This window comes from Staurois parvus, unplaced genomic scaffold (genome assembly GCF_062004578.1).
Source record: "Staurois parvus isolate SC_StPar_1 unplaced genomic scaffold, SC_StPar_1.0 ptg000357l, whole genome shotgun sequence".
Taxonomy (NCBI): Eukaryota; Metazoa; Chordata; class Amphibia; order Anura; family Ranidae; genus Staurois; species Staurois parvus.
The window spans coordinates 1,979,987-1,996,157 of NW_028318153.1; the positions used below are offsets into that span (position 1 = coordinate 1,979,987).

The 16,171-nt window shown below is 41.8% G+C and overlaps 1 protein-coding gene across 1 annotated transcript in view; it reads left to right on the top strand.

Annotated features, from left to right (window-relative positions):
• The window catches only part of USH2A (usherin), a 1,035,348-nt gene that overhangs the window by 597,144 nt on the left and 422,033 nt on the right, over positions 1 to 16,171 (top strand). Inside the window, exon 40 of the mRNA XM_089684798.1 lies at positions 13,963 to 14,591. Coding sequence (XP_089540924.1) covers positions 13,963 to 14,591 — 629 coding nt within the window. The remainder of the gene's footprint in view (positions 1 to 13,962; positions 14,592 to 16,171) is intronic.

A 16,171-nucleotide genomic window follows, 5' to 3' on the forward strand; every position in this document is an offset into this window, starting at 1 on the left:
TCCATGTTAGTACAAGACAATCAGTCTCTTTTGCAAATCCCATTATAAAACTGATATCTGGGAAAAGCAAACATTGTCCATAAAACACAAGGCATGTGTATTCTTGTTTGAATCGTGTGTGTTTTGTGTATTTCTTCCAGACCTATAATAGACCTGCAATAATTCAGGATAAAACTCTTTCACTGTGCAGGAGCTTCCTGTAATATGGACCAGTCACTGCTGTTCGCTCTCCTTGTGCAGGGTGATTGGTCTTGTCTCCGCCCTCTCCTGTAGTTTTCAGCAGGCAGCTTGTAGTGGGTAGACCTGCTGGGTCTCTCCCAGAGCTCTGCTCTCTTTACAAGCTATGTGCAGCAAAGTAATGATATCACACTACTTTTACAAGGTAATATCTGGTGTTGCAAATACATTTGCAACTCACATAATGGACTGATATCTGATGTGGCTACTGAGTAATATATTTATATGGAAGTTTTTGTACCTGGAATTCATCTTTAGGTAACAGAGACAAAAAAAGATGAAAATAAAGGTAAATAAGTATGTTTCACAATGGATAGATAATCAGGACATATTTATGGCACTTTTCCCCTTCATTTCAAGTACAGACTTCAAAAGTAGTTGAGCAAAATAGCATGCCATAAAAAAGATAATTTAATTTGCAGAAATGAAGCAATCTCCTTTTATTAACGATGGCAGTCTCGGAATATGAATGATTCTTTTTTTTTTCCTCTCATGTGGCGGGATAGAGGGAAGAATAGAAAGCTGAACCTCTATCGATAATTAGTTGTACAAATAATTGCTTGGAAGCCGAAGACGATCTGTTATTTTTCTCTTAGCGCGCGCTCCGAGCCGTGTAGCTGTCATCCTTAGCTGTCTTCCATCCTGCGACAAGACCATTGACAACATGTTATATTCTACATTGATTTTACAGTTAAGGACTTGATGGTGATATATAGGGATTTTAAGAATTCAGCTGAGAGGCTGACTTTTGCCTTTTATCATTCCATTAAAATTTTATAACCATCTTTTTCATGTCATCTCACCCATGAATTCTTACTTTAGAAAGTGATAGCTACCGCGGTGAACATAAGTTTTCTCTTGTTCAAAGCTTCTCATTGTATTAGCCAACTAGGTCAGTTACAGGCGTTCCTCATGTTTTACATAATTGTGTTGACCCGCACAGGCAACTCTTTATGTAAAGTGTGTGTGGAGAGGGGGGGTTCACTTGCTACTTAAGACTGCAGGGAATTCAACTGCTGCTTACTGCTAAGTTTATAGCTGGCCAAAAACATGAGATTTGAGTTTTTTTAGAACGGTCATGAACTAAACATGCTTACTTGTACTGGCTGAACATACATGTTTTTTTACATTGAGCAGGCATCACCTCTACTTCCAACCTTATCTTTGCAGAACATTTGGGTAAAATCTTTTCTATCCATTTTTACCCCCCAAACAAGTGTATCGCTCACCCCCTAAGAGGCCTGGTGATTGCGCCCAAGGCTGTTTCCCAAGCTAATGTATCCACAGCCAGGTCACTCCTCTCACTCAATAATACGCCTAGGGGTGTCCTTTTTCTGATGCTTTATTAAACTTGAAATTGGATGGGTGCAGGGTAACTGTGATCTCCTATAGTGCAAAGTAGTAATTTGAGGACACTTGTCTCCTTCTCAAAGCTTCCCGACTCAGTCCTTGTAGCAGCAAATAATGGACTGAGCCCCACAGGGACACCATAAGCAATGTCCACATTTAGGCACAGGCTGACACTGATGTAATAAGGATAGCAGCAGCACTGAGTCACTGGGATCTCACACACCAGTCTGTACTCATAAATGTCCTTGGATATTTGGATGTCTCCTTCCAATACCAGCCAGACATGTCTACCGTGGACTCTTCAGGCCATATAAATCCCTCAATCAGCTCCAGCAAAGCTCAGTAAAATAGCTCCCCCCCCCCCCGCTAACACAGATGACTACATAAAGACACACTGCCAGGCTGTCCAGAAGGGCAGCAGCCCTTTGGTCTGGGAACTTCTCCAGTCCTCAAACTATTTATGCACTCCCCCAACCACCTGCTGGGAACACTGCCCCAGAAATTGGCTGGGACCACATAAATATTCAAGGTGTAGATTTGACTCTCCCAGACCACTACTTTCCAGAACCATGTAGAAGGCAGGGGGAAGCAGTCAAACTCACAGCCAGTGAAACACAGAGCCGACCAAAGCAATCACCAGCTATTCCACTGATTACAGAGGAGCCAAAGAACCAAATTTACCTACACCAGTACCTATGTCAGGTGGTACCACACAAGGGTTAGCCAAAAGGTGCATGCAGACATTGAACAATGTCTACGGTAAACTAAAAATGAAATAGAGCGCACACTGTCATAGTTTAAGATCCTCCAAAAAAAATATTTTAATTGTTAACATAAAGATATTGTACTATTAAAGGTGGTATAAAGACAAGTTTCTCAACAAATGTCCATTACAAACATCTCATCTGTCTATTAGTGCTTCATTTGAAGACTGGTCTCTAATATACTGGCAACGCGTTTCAAGGCAGCGCCTCTTCATCAGAGCCAACACTGTTTTTTACAATATTATGTTAAAGAAAGAGGCTCTGTACCAATGCTTAGACCTTCGGAAGACATAGACTTGTAGACCCTATCGCTGTCTACAGGTATGTGATCAGTTCCATCTGTGGTTGTTTGTAAAGTGTTTATCTCATGTCTATGGGTGCATTAACATTTATAGGGGTTTATTTGTTAAAGCTAAATACACTGTTCGCTTTGCAAGTGAAGCTGCCTTATGAAAGGGAATTTTCCCTAGAGCTTAGTGCATGTGTTGAATCTTCACTTTAATACCCAATCACATGCAAAGAAAATTTAAAAAAAAACAGCACTTTTACTTGCACATGATTGTATGATGGAAGGCAGCAGAGTTTCACCTAATTTACTAAGACTTGGGGAAAATTATCTTGCAGAGTTCAATTTCCCTTGCAAAGTGAACAGTCTATTTACAGTATATCAACCCCAGTGCAGGTCCCAGCTATTGGACTGACAGCCCGGCTCCATGGATTACACTAGGAGAGTGTGTAATAAGAGTAATGCAATATGGCTGCCCCTGTGCACTTACATGATGAAAAACTAGAACTCAAAACAAGAGTTTTAAAAAAATTAGGAGACTTTGATAACATATATTGTGAAGATCATTTTTACAAATACATAAGAAATGATTCAACACGATTCAATACATAGGAACAAATTCCATTTAATAACAACATGCAAGTTAATTTTAAATGCATGGTTTATATTACTCACATGATCCTGCCAGTTATGCGATCAAATACTTAGGCAGTTGTACATGTGACCATTATGGGTTTTTGAGAAGCACAGGTTTCTGAAGCAAAGATAACCATTTCCGGGCTTCAGCTTTATTTCAGTACTTTAGAGGAGTGTTGTGGAGTTGCTGTATTTTGGCTATAGGTACACTTTTAAGTTTTCTGTCTTAAAGCGGACTTCCACTCTGCTTGTTTGCCCCTTCCCCCCCTCCACTGCCATATTTGGCATCTTTTGGGGGGGTAGCAGGTACCTGGTTTTGACAGGTACCCGCTCCCACTTCCGACTCCATTTGCCGCAGCAAAGTGAGCTGAAAGTTTGGCCCCCTCCTTCCTTCCGCATTCTCCTGGGACCCTTCACAGGTCCCAGAAGACTGCTGGACCAATCAGGAGGTGCAGCACGATTCGTGCATGCGCAGTGGGCACCAGGCAGTGAAGCCACAAGCTTGCGGCTTTACAGCCTGGTGCCCACAGTTGAGATGCCAGTGCCGTGGAGGAGAGAAGGAGAAAAGGGACGGCGCTGTTCCACTGATGGGCACAGATTGTCCCAGATTTCCCTGGGATGGCACTGATGGGCACAGATTGGTAGCACTCTGCTGGGCACTGATGAGCACTTTTGGGGCTATGCTGAAAATTAGTGCCCCGATTATCAGTGTAGATGTCTCCTTTCAGACTTATCGGCAGTACTTTCCTCACGCTGTGACAGCATAAGGAAAATACTGCCGATAACCAGCAAGTGTGTTTACACAGTGATCAGCTGTGATTGGACACAGCTGATGACATGGTACAAGGTTGCTGTGATTGGCCTTTACCGTGTAATGAGATCAGCTGTGTCCAAAGGATACAGCAATAACAGAGAGTGCCGGGTGCACGCTGTTGGGGGGGGGTGCGAGGAGGGGCACTATTCTGGGAGGACATCTTATGACACTCTCCCAGAACTGGACGACTGCACTGTAGCCATCATTTGGCTATAGCGTGGTCAACAAGTGGTTAATAATTCAACCCCATAGTGTATCTGAAGCCTGGCAGTGTTTTCTGCATGAATGAATTCTGCAGTTGCAAAATTCATTCATAAATTAGTGTTTATGTGCCAATCAAAGGGGTTCTCTGTTATCTGCACATTAACTCAGTTCCAGGAAATCTGCTTTTGTCCAAAACGGGTGGACTTTGAAAGACTGAGCCAAGTTAAGAGGCATTAAAGACATCAAAGGTATTAAACTGAGAAAAAGAAGATAGTAAATTGTAAGAGGATGAGTAGACAAAAAAACTGAAAAAGCTAAACTGAAATAAACACAACTAAAAAGAAAAGTTTTGTTGAGTGGAATACTAATCAGTGATAGATCTAAGCTACAAAAGAGGTGTGCTTACTAGCTTTGTGATGCTACTCAGGCAATGTGAGGCAACTAATAGTGATCTAAAGCTAATATAATGTAATCTTCAAAATGCAGGTGCACCAGCCAGAAAACTAAAAGATTATTTAAAAGTGAATTCTAAACAGCTAAATACACAGATGAAATACAAAATGTACATTATATTGCCAAAAGTATTAGGACGCTTGCCTTTACACGCACATGAATTTTAATGGCATCCCAGTCTTAGTCCGTAGGATTCAATATTGAGTTCTCCCACAACATATAACAGCTTCAACCTTTCTGGGAAGGCTATCCACAAGGTTTAGGAGTGTGTCTATGGGAAGGTTTGACCATTCTTCCAGAAGCGCATTTGTGAGCTCAGGCACTGATGTCGGACGAAAAGGCCTGGCTCTCAGTCTCCGGTCTAATTCATCCCAAAGGTGTTCTATCAGGTTGACGTCAGAATTCTGTACAGGCCAGTCAAGTTCCTCCACCCCAAACTCATTCATCCATGTCTTTATGGACCTTGCATTGTGCACTGGTGCGTAGTCATGTTGGAACAGGAAGGGGCCATCCCCAAAGTTGGGAGCATGAAATTGTCCAAAATGTCTTGACATGCTGACTGCACAATGCAGTCAGAGAAGTACTGTTCTCCTGGTAACCACCAAACCCAGACACGTCCATCAGATTGCCAGAGAAGCGTGATTAATTAGAGAACACGTCTCCACTGCTCTAGAGTCTAGTGGCGGCGTGCTTTACACCACTGCATCTGATGGTTTGCACTTGGTGATGTAAGGCTTGGATACAGCTGCTTGGCCATGGAAATCCATTCCACAAAGCTCTCTACACTGCTACTTCAGCTTGTGCTGACCCCGCTCTGTCATTTTACATGGCCTACCACTTCGTGGCTGAGTTGCTGTTGCTCCCAGTTGCTTCCACTTTGTTATAATACCACTAACAGTTGTCCATGGAATATTTAGTAGCAAGGAAATTTTGTGGATGGACTTATTGCACAGGTGGCAACCTATCACAGGACCACGTTTGAATTCACTGAGCTCCTGAGAGTGACCCATTGTTTCACAAATGTTTGTAGAAGCAGTCTGCATGCCTAGGTGATGATTTTATACACCTGTGGCCATAGAGGTGATTGGAACACCTGAATCCCATGATTTGGAGAGGTGTCTCAATACTTTGGGCAATATAATGTATATGAGAGCTGCCAAAAATTTGTAATTCTGACCATCAATTTCTAAGATGTTCAGAACCCTGTCTGATGTATCCCTCCCCCAGTCTGTGACTGGATATTGAAGGAGAGGCAGCAGACTGAAGTGCTCATCTCTCTGTTACTCTGTTCTCTCCTGCTATCAACATGTTCCTTGTTTAGCACATGAGTACTGTAGCACAACTGATTGGCTCCTTGTGCTGCTTCTGCATCTTCCAGTCTGACATCTGCTGTACAAGGATTGCAAGAGGTTGAAACCAGGTCAAACTCAGGTACTTACACTACTTGCTTTTAAAAACAGTATTTAATAATGTATTAACTGCATTCATTCATTTCTTTTATATCTGGAATTCAGCTTTGGGGAGCAGTCTCAAAATCTGAAAAAAAATATTCCAGATAGATAGAAAGCTTATCAGTAAAGAGAAACATGGGTAGCAAAATAAAGACCAGGAACAGAGGTAAATATACACTTCATTGAATTCTTAGTAAATATGGTCATAATTATCATGTTCGCTTCAGTGGTAATGGTTTTATTTCTTATTAGATCTGTGGTATTTATATAGTATTACTTTCTATGCCCACTGAGTGTTTTAGACAAGAAATCTGAAAAAGTCAACAGTTAGAGATTATTACAGGGAGACATATAAGAGGCATATAAGAGTAAGAATAAATAAATAAATATAAGAAGCCAGGGGATGTAACTAAAATATCACTTTTGGCTGGATTGTTATTATGTCTTCCATGCCAAGGCATGCTTTTTTTTTCTATTTTCCCTATATGTTTCCTTTAGAGGACAACTGTTGCTTTGTACTGTATACCCCGCACCTCTTCCCATGTGCCTCCCTCTAGGAGAAATTATTATCTTCAGCCCTGATTGAGTGAGTTTCAGTCTTTGGCCTCACTCAGAGCTGCACAGCGTTTCTCCTGAAAATGGCCATTTTGTAATGTGCATGTGCACTACAGGCCTTTCATTCCTACTTCATGCAATAGGAATGAATGAGCCCCACCATATGGGGGAGGGGGAAAGTGAAGATCACTGGATTAAGGCTTAAAGCTGAACAGCCACTTTGTAAAAAGTGAAGGCACACTATGAGTTAAGTCTAAGGAGCTGCATGACATCTCCTGGGCTTATCTCTATTATTTTCATTTTACAGGTTTATTTCACTGCCAGAGAGACACTCCAGGCATCTGAGATTAGAAAAACACAGAAATTCTATGGCCGCCCCTTCTCTCTGCTGCCCATTAACAGAAGCCTTTGTAATTTGTGAATGTGTTCACATAATAACAAGGCTTCTGTGATTGGGCAGGAGGAAAGGAGGGGCGGGCATGGCAGCTGCAGAGACTCCCCTGTTCAAGATGCAGAGCTCAGAACAATCAGCATCACTTTCCCTGAACTACAGAGATATCTGACACTCTGGTAGCACTATAAAGCTGTCAGATATAAATATAGAGCTAAGTTCAGGAGGTGTCACGCATCTTGCTAGACTTAACTCATAGTATGTCTTCATTTTTACAAATTCTATTTTTGGAATTCAATGTTTGGAATTCAGCTTTAGGGTATTTGTCCAAGTAGTGACACTCAGGAGGAAATAATAAATTCCATTTGTACAAAGCGACAATTGTCCTTTAAGCTGATCTCATCTGCTTGTATATCTAAAAAAAAAAAAAAGTCATAATGCTAAAATCAATAAAAATGACTATAGTTTATCTTGAAATAAGTTAGAACTGAGGGTTCACCAGATTAAACCTTTTCACTGTAAGGGGCCACATGACCTAAATATAAAGTTCATACCTCAGTAGTCAGGGGTTAAGTAATCGTCACCGGCAGTCATTCTGCTGGTCTCCAAGGAAGGTCATCCGCTGTCCAAAAGTCACGGGGAAACCTTTGCTTCCAGCGCAGAGACCATTCCGTATTATATGTGTGCAATATATATAATAAACATTCTCAAATTCTCCATTTGACATATTTTGTTACATTCTAAACCCCCTGACATTTGAAGTTCAAAAAAACTCAGGCCATTTTAAACAATTACCAAATGCAACTATATCTTCTTTTTTTTAAGATATACAATAAAATCTACAGCTCTGAGACATACAGGAAAACGAAAAAAAAAAGAAAAAAAAATCATAAATGTCAAAACTCGCTCTGGGCAACAGATAGGGCTGTGGTGTTTCCCCCTGATCTGCTGTAGCAATTTCTTACTTATCAGGATGTGCTTTATAACAATGGCAAATGTTCCAAAATTACAGCTGTTACACTGATCAGTGATCGAGCTAGACTGCTGTTATTGCACCATGTTCTCCTCTTGTACCTAGAGAGCAGTAAAGCTTCGATATAATAAAAGGCACCTGCATTTTAAATGAAATTTCAATTGAAAAACTTAACAGCCCTTCAAATTGCAGAATTTAACGCAGCCCAGTAAAGCTTAAATAACACTTTCCCTCTGCACATTGAAGCTTTTTTTCTTTTTTTTTCTTTCCATTCAAGGTGACTTGATTGTGTCGCGTGGTGAAATTATTTACAATTAAGGAAGCTCTCTGGGGGGCTCTGGAGCGCGTGCCGTTGCGCGGCGCCTATACGGGCATATGGTGGCTGGCTTTCAGTATGCACTCGAGCTCTTGAACCTTTATGGTAATTGAATCTGTTAGATTGCTGAGTAGAGGAGGCATTAAAACCTGTTAACCCAAAGGTCAGGTGTGTGCGTTGTTTATTTATCAGGGGGCGAGAGAGCGCGATCGGCAGCTTCTGTCACAGTCACCATAAAAAATCACCTACAATATTAACAGGGAGTAGATAAATTGCAAAACATGGGTGAGAATTACAAATAGCGATGCTGGGCTGGACAAAAATGAATGGTACTGTATTGTGTTCAGAAACAACATACGGTGTATATCATATTTTTTTTCTGGAAGTTTCTTATGGCAAAAATAGATTATCTGTTATTCAGCACATGAACATACTGTATTATTAGAGGCAGTGGAGGACTAGGCTTGGGGTAGGAGGTAGCTGTAGCCTCCAACGGCGGCGCAGGTAGGGCAGCTCGCACGCCCCCTACCCAGAAATGCGAAATCACACACATACATATATATATGTGTGTGTGTGTGTGTGTGATTTTGTATAGCCCTGGTACCCTGTAACAGTAGTTCTGCTATAGGGCGGTCAGGAAGCAGGTAAATGGTAACCCCATTTTTACAAAAATACACCAAATGCAAAAATTATAACATAGCATATATAATTGCTACACAAGCCATGTTGTAATTTGATATTATAAAAGATTATGTAGCTTTCCTTTTCAATCTGCAGCGGCTGTAAATTCCTGTAAATTTCAATACATCATGGCAACCTGGAGGTCTTCTATACACAGTTGGTGTACAGAACACCCCCAGAAATGTAATTTTCTGTTTGTGTGACTTACTGATTTTCCAAAAAGTCAAATTTTAGGCATCCCTTGCCATAGGAATTTCATGTGTAGCACTACCCACGTGAGGACCGCTGTGCTGTGGGTATATCCCTAAGCTTCCCTTCGCACAGCCAGGCAACATGTAATTCTCACACAGACTTGCATCCAAAGACAGCGACCAGTCCATGAACTTGGTTTTGTCATTTTATTAGGAGAATTCAATTTGATAGGGAATAGGGATTATGAGATGTTCACTTTGACTTGAAACAATGGAAGAGGGACACTTCCTTCCTATGTACAAAGCAGATCCTGGACTGTTCTTTTCCTGAAAGCTGTCAGTCAATGCAGATCAGTAGTAGCTGCCCCTTACTGGAGAGGAACTAGCGGCTCCTCAAAAAAAATCACTTTTCTTCTCATGGCTACATGCAGAGATGTCTTCTCTCCCCCTCTTCCCTCCCAGCTCCACGGCCTTCAAGCACTACCAGCCCTCCTGGCTTCTTGGTAGATCTCCTGGGACAAGGATAAATGATTGAGCCCAATGCTGTCCTTAGAAAGCTTGCTACTTTTGGCAGTCTTTCCCCTTGTAGATTCCAAAGTGTGTTGCTGTACTCACACTGTCCTCTTTTGCTCCCTACTGCTCCAGGCCTTGATCCCATCCACGCCTCTCTGCAGAATGTGTCCTCCTGAGCCAGCCCGAGCCCAGCCTAGAGGCTGGCCTCCCCCAGACCTAGGGGGCTCCTCCTAGACTCCTCTGTCAGCCTGACTTCTCCATATTTGTAGGCCAGTCCTCTGCTCTACCAGGGGATTGGCCGGACCCCCATAAATATGCAGATTAGGCCTCCACCCCTTCCTTCTTACCAACTTCAAGAAGGTTCTATGGTCCTCCAAAGTCAGGAGGAAGCGATAGAGCCACAACCTGTTGAGTCATCCAGCTGACCTGCAATAACCCATCCCCAATCACATAACTCACTCAGCTACCATGACTCATCCGCATTGATTTTGCCTATAACATACTACACTATTCTAGTAGAGCACTAGAGGGTGCTACATATGTTTGTGAGATACTTCCCAAGGGATAAATACTTCCAAAGGGATGCAGATACTGCAACTGTTCTCATTAGAAAACTAAGAGTACACCAGGTGATTATAATGAACCAGTCCCTCCCATTCGGAATTAACATCTAAAGGACATGGTGAAACCAATACCGAGTATGTTTCACAGCAAAAAAAATGTAGACCTCTGCAACAAAGTTGTTAAAATTACTACAATGTACATTGATCACCCTGGAAGGAGTGTTTTTCTCCTCTTTAAGGCAACATGTTCACTAATCACTGCGGCACCATGGCACACTTTCCTTTTTACAGGAAATGGTCTCTACCATTGTTGGTTGGACAGTTGATTGTCTTCCTCCACCAGGTCAAATCTTCTCAGTTATCATTATTGTGTCTGTCCCAATTGAAGTGCTTTCTTCTCACTTTCATTTCTGGTGACAGAGTGACAGGAACTGATCAGACATGAGTACAGTGGCTTAGTGTTTAGCACTTCTGCCTTACAGCACTAGGGTCCTTTGTTCAGATCCTTAATACTGTTTACTGCTTGCATGTTCTCCCTGTACTTGTGTGAGTTACTTCCCACACTTCCAAGACATGCTGGTAGATTAACTGGCTCCTGCTTAAAGTGGCCCTAGTATACATGTTCTGTATGTATATAGGGACTTTAGACTGTAAGCTTCCAGGCAGGACCTGATGTGAATGTACAGTATGTAAAGCACTAAGTAAATTGTCAGTGCAATATAAATGCCTGTAATAATAATAACCAGAGGTTGCACTATATGCCATAATGATCAGGGGATCCAGAGTAATTGTCTACTGAATTTACTTGACTTTCCTTCTAGAAGTTGAGCTTGGCCCACCCCTTTCATTGTCTTTAGACTTCCTTATGGTTGGTGAGGCTGCCTATCCACTAATGGGGTGGAAGATGCATGGCCAAATCTGACCCAGGGGCGGATTGACCATTTGGAAACTCGGGCACTGCCCGAGGGCCCGGGGTCAGTAGGGGGCCCCATGAGATGCCCCTGGTACCTTTTTCATAGGCTTTTTTGAGTTTGGGCAAGGACACAGGGGCCCCATAATCCCCTATTGCCCAGGGGCCCCATGAGTTGTCAGTCCGCCTCTGATCTGACCTTTACAGGAAATGTGAAGATTTGCCTATAACTGTCCTGGATTGTGCAAGGTTGACTTTGCTCTTACGTGGTGATTTGTGATGATATTTAATTTATTACAGAAAGCAGAATGTTATAAGATTTCCTCTAACCCTGGAGGCCACATTTTATAGTGAACCTGTGACCAAATTGTGTAAACGCTCCCACACTACACAGCTGGATATTCTGCATGCAGGGAACCTCTGTGTACTCTCCCCAGGCAATAGACTTTGTGGGAACTTCTGGTCGTGCAACACTGAGCCTAAAGCTGGTCAAAGATGACACAAAAAAAAAACCTGGATTCCCCCATCCCCCCAAGCAGGGTGGATAGAAGAATTTTCCCCACTGGGGCATTGTATTCTTATAATGGGACTTTCTCAAGATCAAGGACATTTCCCAACATTCTCATTTATTTTACTGTTGCTACTGTACGTTAGTTTTGTCATTTTAACAATCTTTTTCTGTAAATATTTTGTTGCACCATTTTTTGTTTCTTTTATTAAAATAATATTTTAAAATGTTAAGCTTGTTCTCTAAATGCTCTAAATAAGAACTTAAAGGACCCTTGTCTCTTTGAAGAATGTTATCAAAATTTAATGTCTGTACATTGTCTTCTGGGCGAGGTGGTGAGTGACACAGAAATTTTACAAAGGTCAGAACTGCTATAACAGATAAAGCGAGTTGTGCTTAATTCCATTAAATAATGTGGTGCTAGCTATTGTTTGTTTAACTGCAGAGTTGAAGTGGTTCTAAAGTCCAAATGTTTTTTACCTTTAATGCATTCCTTGCGTTAAGGTAAAAAACGCCACACTACCTGTTTTAACATCCTCTCCCTTGTCCCTATAGACTTTCCTGGACCCACTGTCTGCTGTAGTGCTGTCCCAGCTGTAGCACCACTCCTCTCACTTCCTGGTCTCACAGGAGACACTGAGAGCAGCAGAAACCATAGCCTCCTGCTGTTATCAGTCAGACTACTGTGAGGGTGTGGCTTACCAGCGCTGTGTGTGTCTATGGACGCATCCAGCCCAGCTCAGGATCTCGTCTGCAGAAGTGCTTCTAAAGCACACGACTTGCTCTTGAGGCTCCCGGAGGAGGGAGGAGAGAACAGTGCTGGCAGGGGACTGCCAAAAGGAGGTAAGGGACCATTCTGTGCAATATCATTGCAAGTGTAGCATCTTTTTTATTTTAAAGCTAAGAAAACCCATCTCTTACTATCACTTTAACCAACCGAAGTGACGATCATTCTCAGCCTGCTGGTGCTTAGGTTGTTGCCCTGTGAGCTGGAAAATATCTGTGCATGGTAAGGCTGGAAGTGCCATCATCGCATTGTGGTGGCAGCAGCAGGATAGAAGACTGCTGTTGTCACATCTATGTTTTATAATTCATAATTACTTGTAATAGTTATACATATATATTTAACCTTTTATATAGCTATACATCCAAAGTGAAAAAGTAACTTTAAAGCTCTACTTTGGGTTTCTGTTAAATTTACCCAAGCTGTGGGCTCCCCTGGATTGCATGGGTTAAATGCTCTTTGGAAGGAGGGCAAAAGTATAGGCACAAATATTTACATTATACCCCACTCACACGGTCCAGAGCTTCAAGGATTTGGACAGGCCCTCACCTACAATGCAGGAATGCTGGCCCTGCATGGAAGGTGTTGACATTAGAGACCTGGAACCGGTTGGGCAACAAAATGAAATGCCTTTGAGTGGCTGGTTGCACAAAGAGGAGGAAGCCTGCGGGAGTGAAGAATAAGGTAAGCATTTGTACTTATTCCTTTACCCCCCAGCCAAACAAGCATTTAACCAGTGCAGTTGGGGGACAACACAACATGGTCATATTTAGCGGCAGCCTGGAGTGGGGCTTTAATAATAATAGTAAATTACAAAATGGCCTACAAAGCAATTTCTATATACATACTTTAGATGATGAGGTTAATTTTATTAATGATTTTGACTGATATTATCCCAGAATGTTTTGGTGAACATTAGTAAAAATTCACACAAGGTTTGTCCAATTAAAATTGAATTCCCTGACACATGATATCTGTTCTTTTTTTGACATTCCATGAATATACTGTATTTCTACTAAAATCTGTCTGGTTTAGTGTTGAAAAATTGCAATTTTACCAAATGATCATGGTGGCAACAGTGGACAATGGCTGCCTATTGAGTTTTGAAACAGCCACTAGTAGCCTTTATAGAAAGCCTGTTTAACAGACGGACAATGTAGGTGCACAACTGAGAGACAAGGACAGCTTGTTGTCACCCTAACGTGAGACTGAACAGAGACTGTCATGGCAGGATTATGAGGTACTATTTTAAGGAAGGCTTTAGATTGAAAAATCTTGCAAATTTATATTGAAATTAGATTATCGTGTAAAAACTTATTGGGGAGTTTTTTTTATTTTAGTCATATATTAAACTGTATTCCCAATTTATTTGTATTTCACAGAACCAGGACCAATTAATCCGCCAGTTCTCTCCCATTTGGAATCAAGATCTGTAACAGTCTCGTGGCCGAAGCCATCAGAACCCAATGGAATTATAGCTCATTTTAACATTTACCAAAATGGAAGTCTACAGGCAGTCATCCCTGGAAACAGTTCACAACACATATTTCAAAATGTAACCCCTTTCACAACTTATCTCTATCAGCTGGAAGCATGCACCTCTGCTGGGTGTTCTCTGTCCCAGGAGTCACTGGGTGTGATGACTCCATCAGATGCTCCAAGTGAAATTCCACCACTTGATCTCCATTCTGATACTCCCACTTCTGTAATGATCCACTGGAGGCCTCCTGTTCATCCCAATGGTTTAGTTGAAAACGTTAGAATTGAAAGAAGATTAAAGGGTACAGATCATGTATATACCCTGGTAACATTGCCTGGACATCATCCAATGCTCTACCTGGATCAAACTAAAGGCATTAACCCATGGAAAACCTATGAATATAGGATTATCATGACCACTTTTAATGGGGGAAGCAACAGCAGTGAATGGACAGAAGTCACAACGAGACCTGCTCGCCCTGTGGGTGTGCAACCACCAGAAGTAACTGTGTTGGGTCCATATACTGCAAAGGTATGTTTAAATCTGTGCACATAAACAGATCCATAAAGCCATGGTTTGATGTTTTTGGTATAGAGAAACTTGAGTGACCTGCAGAGAGCCTTGACCTCAACCCTACTGAGCACCTTTAGAAAAAACTGGTCTCGAGCCAGATCTTCTGGTCACATTTCAGTACCTTTCCTCATAAATGATCTTTTAGCTGAATGGTTGTAATTTCCCCCAAACATGCTCTAAAAGCTTGTGGACAGCCTTAGAAGGGTGGAGGTTGTTATAGCTGCAAATAGGGGATCTAGCTCTACAATATATAAATAGCCCTGATTTGGAATGGGATGTTTAACCATCTCATATATGTGTGATGGTCAGGTGTCTACAAACCTTTGTCCATACAGTGTATGTCAACATATTTTGCAGCTTATTACATAATATTTAAAACCTACAATCAATAGTATCTATGTCCCTCATTGGGACACATTTGCACACTTGGCCTGTTAATGGATAAGATGGTTAAAATGTCTTTTTTATTTCCCTAAATCACAGCACTAGCATACCTAAAGAGACTCTGTCAACAGAAAGCTAGAAAAAATTGTTGCAGATATGAAGCGCAGGCACCAGCAGCAGCTTCAAAAACATTGTCATTATGGCCAAAATGTGTGGCTTTGCTGTAAAGTTCAACATTTCTTGATGCCACTGAAACTTGACCACCCTTTGCTAACTGCTGCACATTCTTGGTAACCATTTAATAAAGCCATCACAGGGATGGATCAACAGAAACATAAGGGCAGAAGGAGTTAGTAGTAGGCTTGCCACTACCCTGAAGTATCAGAAAGCTTCTTCAATGGTGTTCTGATGGTATGAAATTAGTTCCCTGTAAGAATTTATCTGTTCATTAAAAGACCATTAATAAGGAGTATTGACTTCCTCCTTAAGTCCCTGGGTGATTGGGGAAGAAAGTGGCTGTTTCAGCATGCATCCATAAATAAAATACCAATGTTGATTAGACTTGTTCTTGAACCTCTTGCCGACCACCTAACACATATGTGCAGCAGCAGAACCAGTCGGCCTTAACACTCATTTGCCTCACATGTGAGTGCACAGTGCACCGTTGTTCTATGCTGGGAGCATACCCACTGCTCCTTCCCAGCACATTGACTGAGCTGTCACAGACAGTCTCTGGTTGCTGCTTACAATCGGGAGCTAGTAGAAGGGGCTCCCAATCATGTTATTTCTGTGATAACCAATCACAGTAGCCACATGATCAGGAACTCTGTCTGCCTTTGTTGCTGTTGTTGTTGTTCAGAACCCCTTAAAGGGAGATCAGAAAGTGGTGGCAAGGAGTTAAAGGGACAATACACACCAAGCAGACGTTCCAGTTTCTGGAAGATGCTGGAGAGTTAAATCGATGGGCAGCTGCTTATCTCTCACTGACTGAATTTGTGAGATTTCTACATTGAGTCCCTTGTTTTAAACTCTTTCTTTGACTATTATGAGGAGCTCATGTCTTTCCTGCTGGATTTTTATGCAGAATACTACATGATTAGCAAGATCACCCAAAGTGGGTAAGCACACCCATGAACTCCAGGTGGACAGGAAAT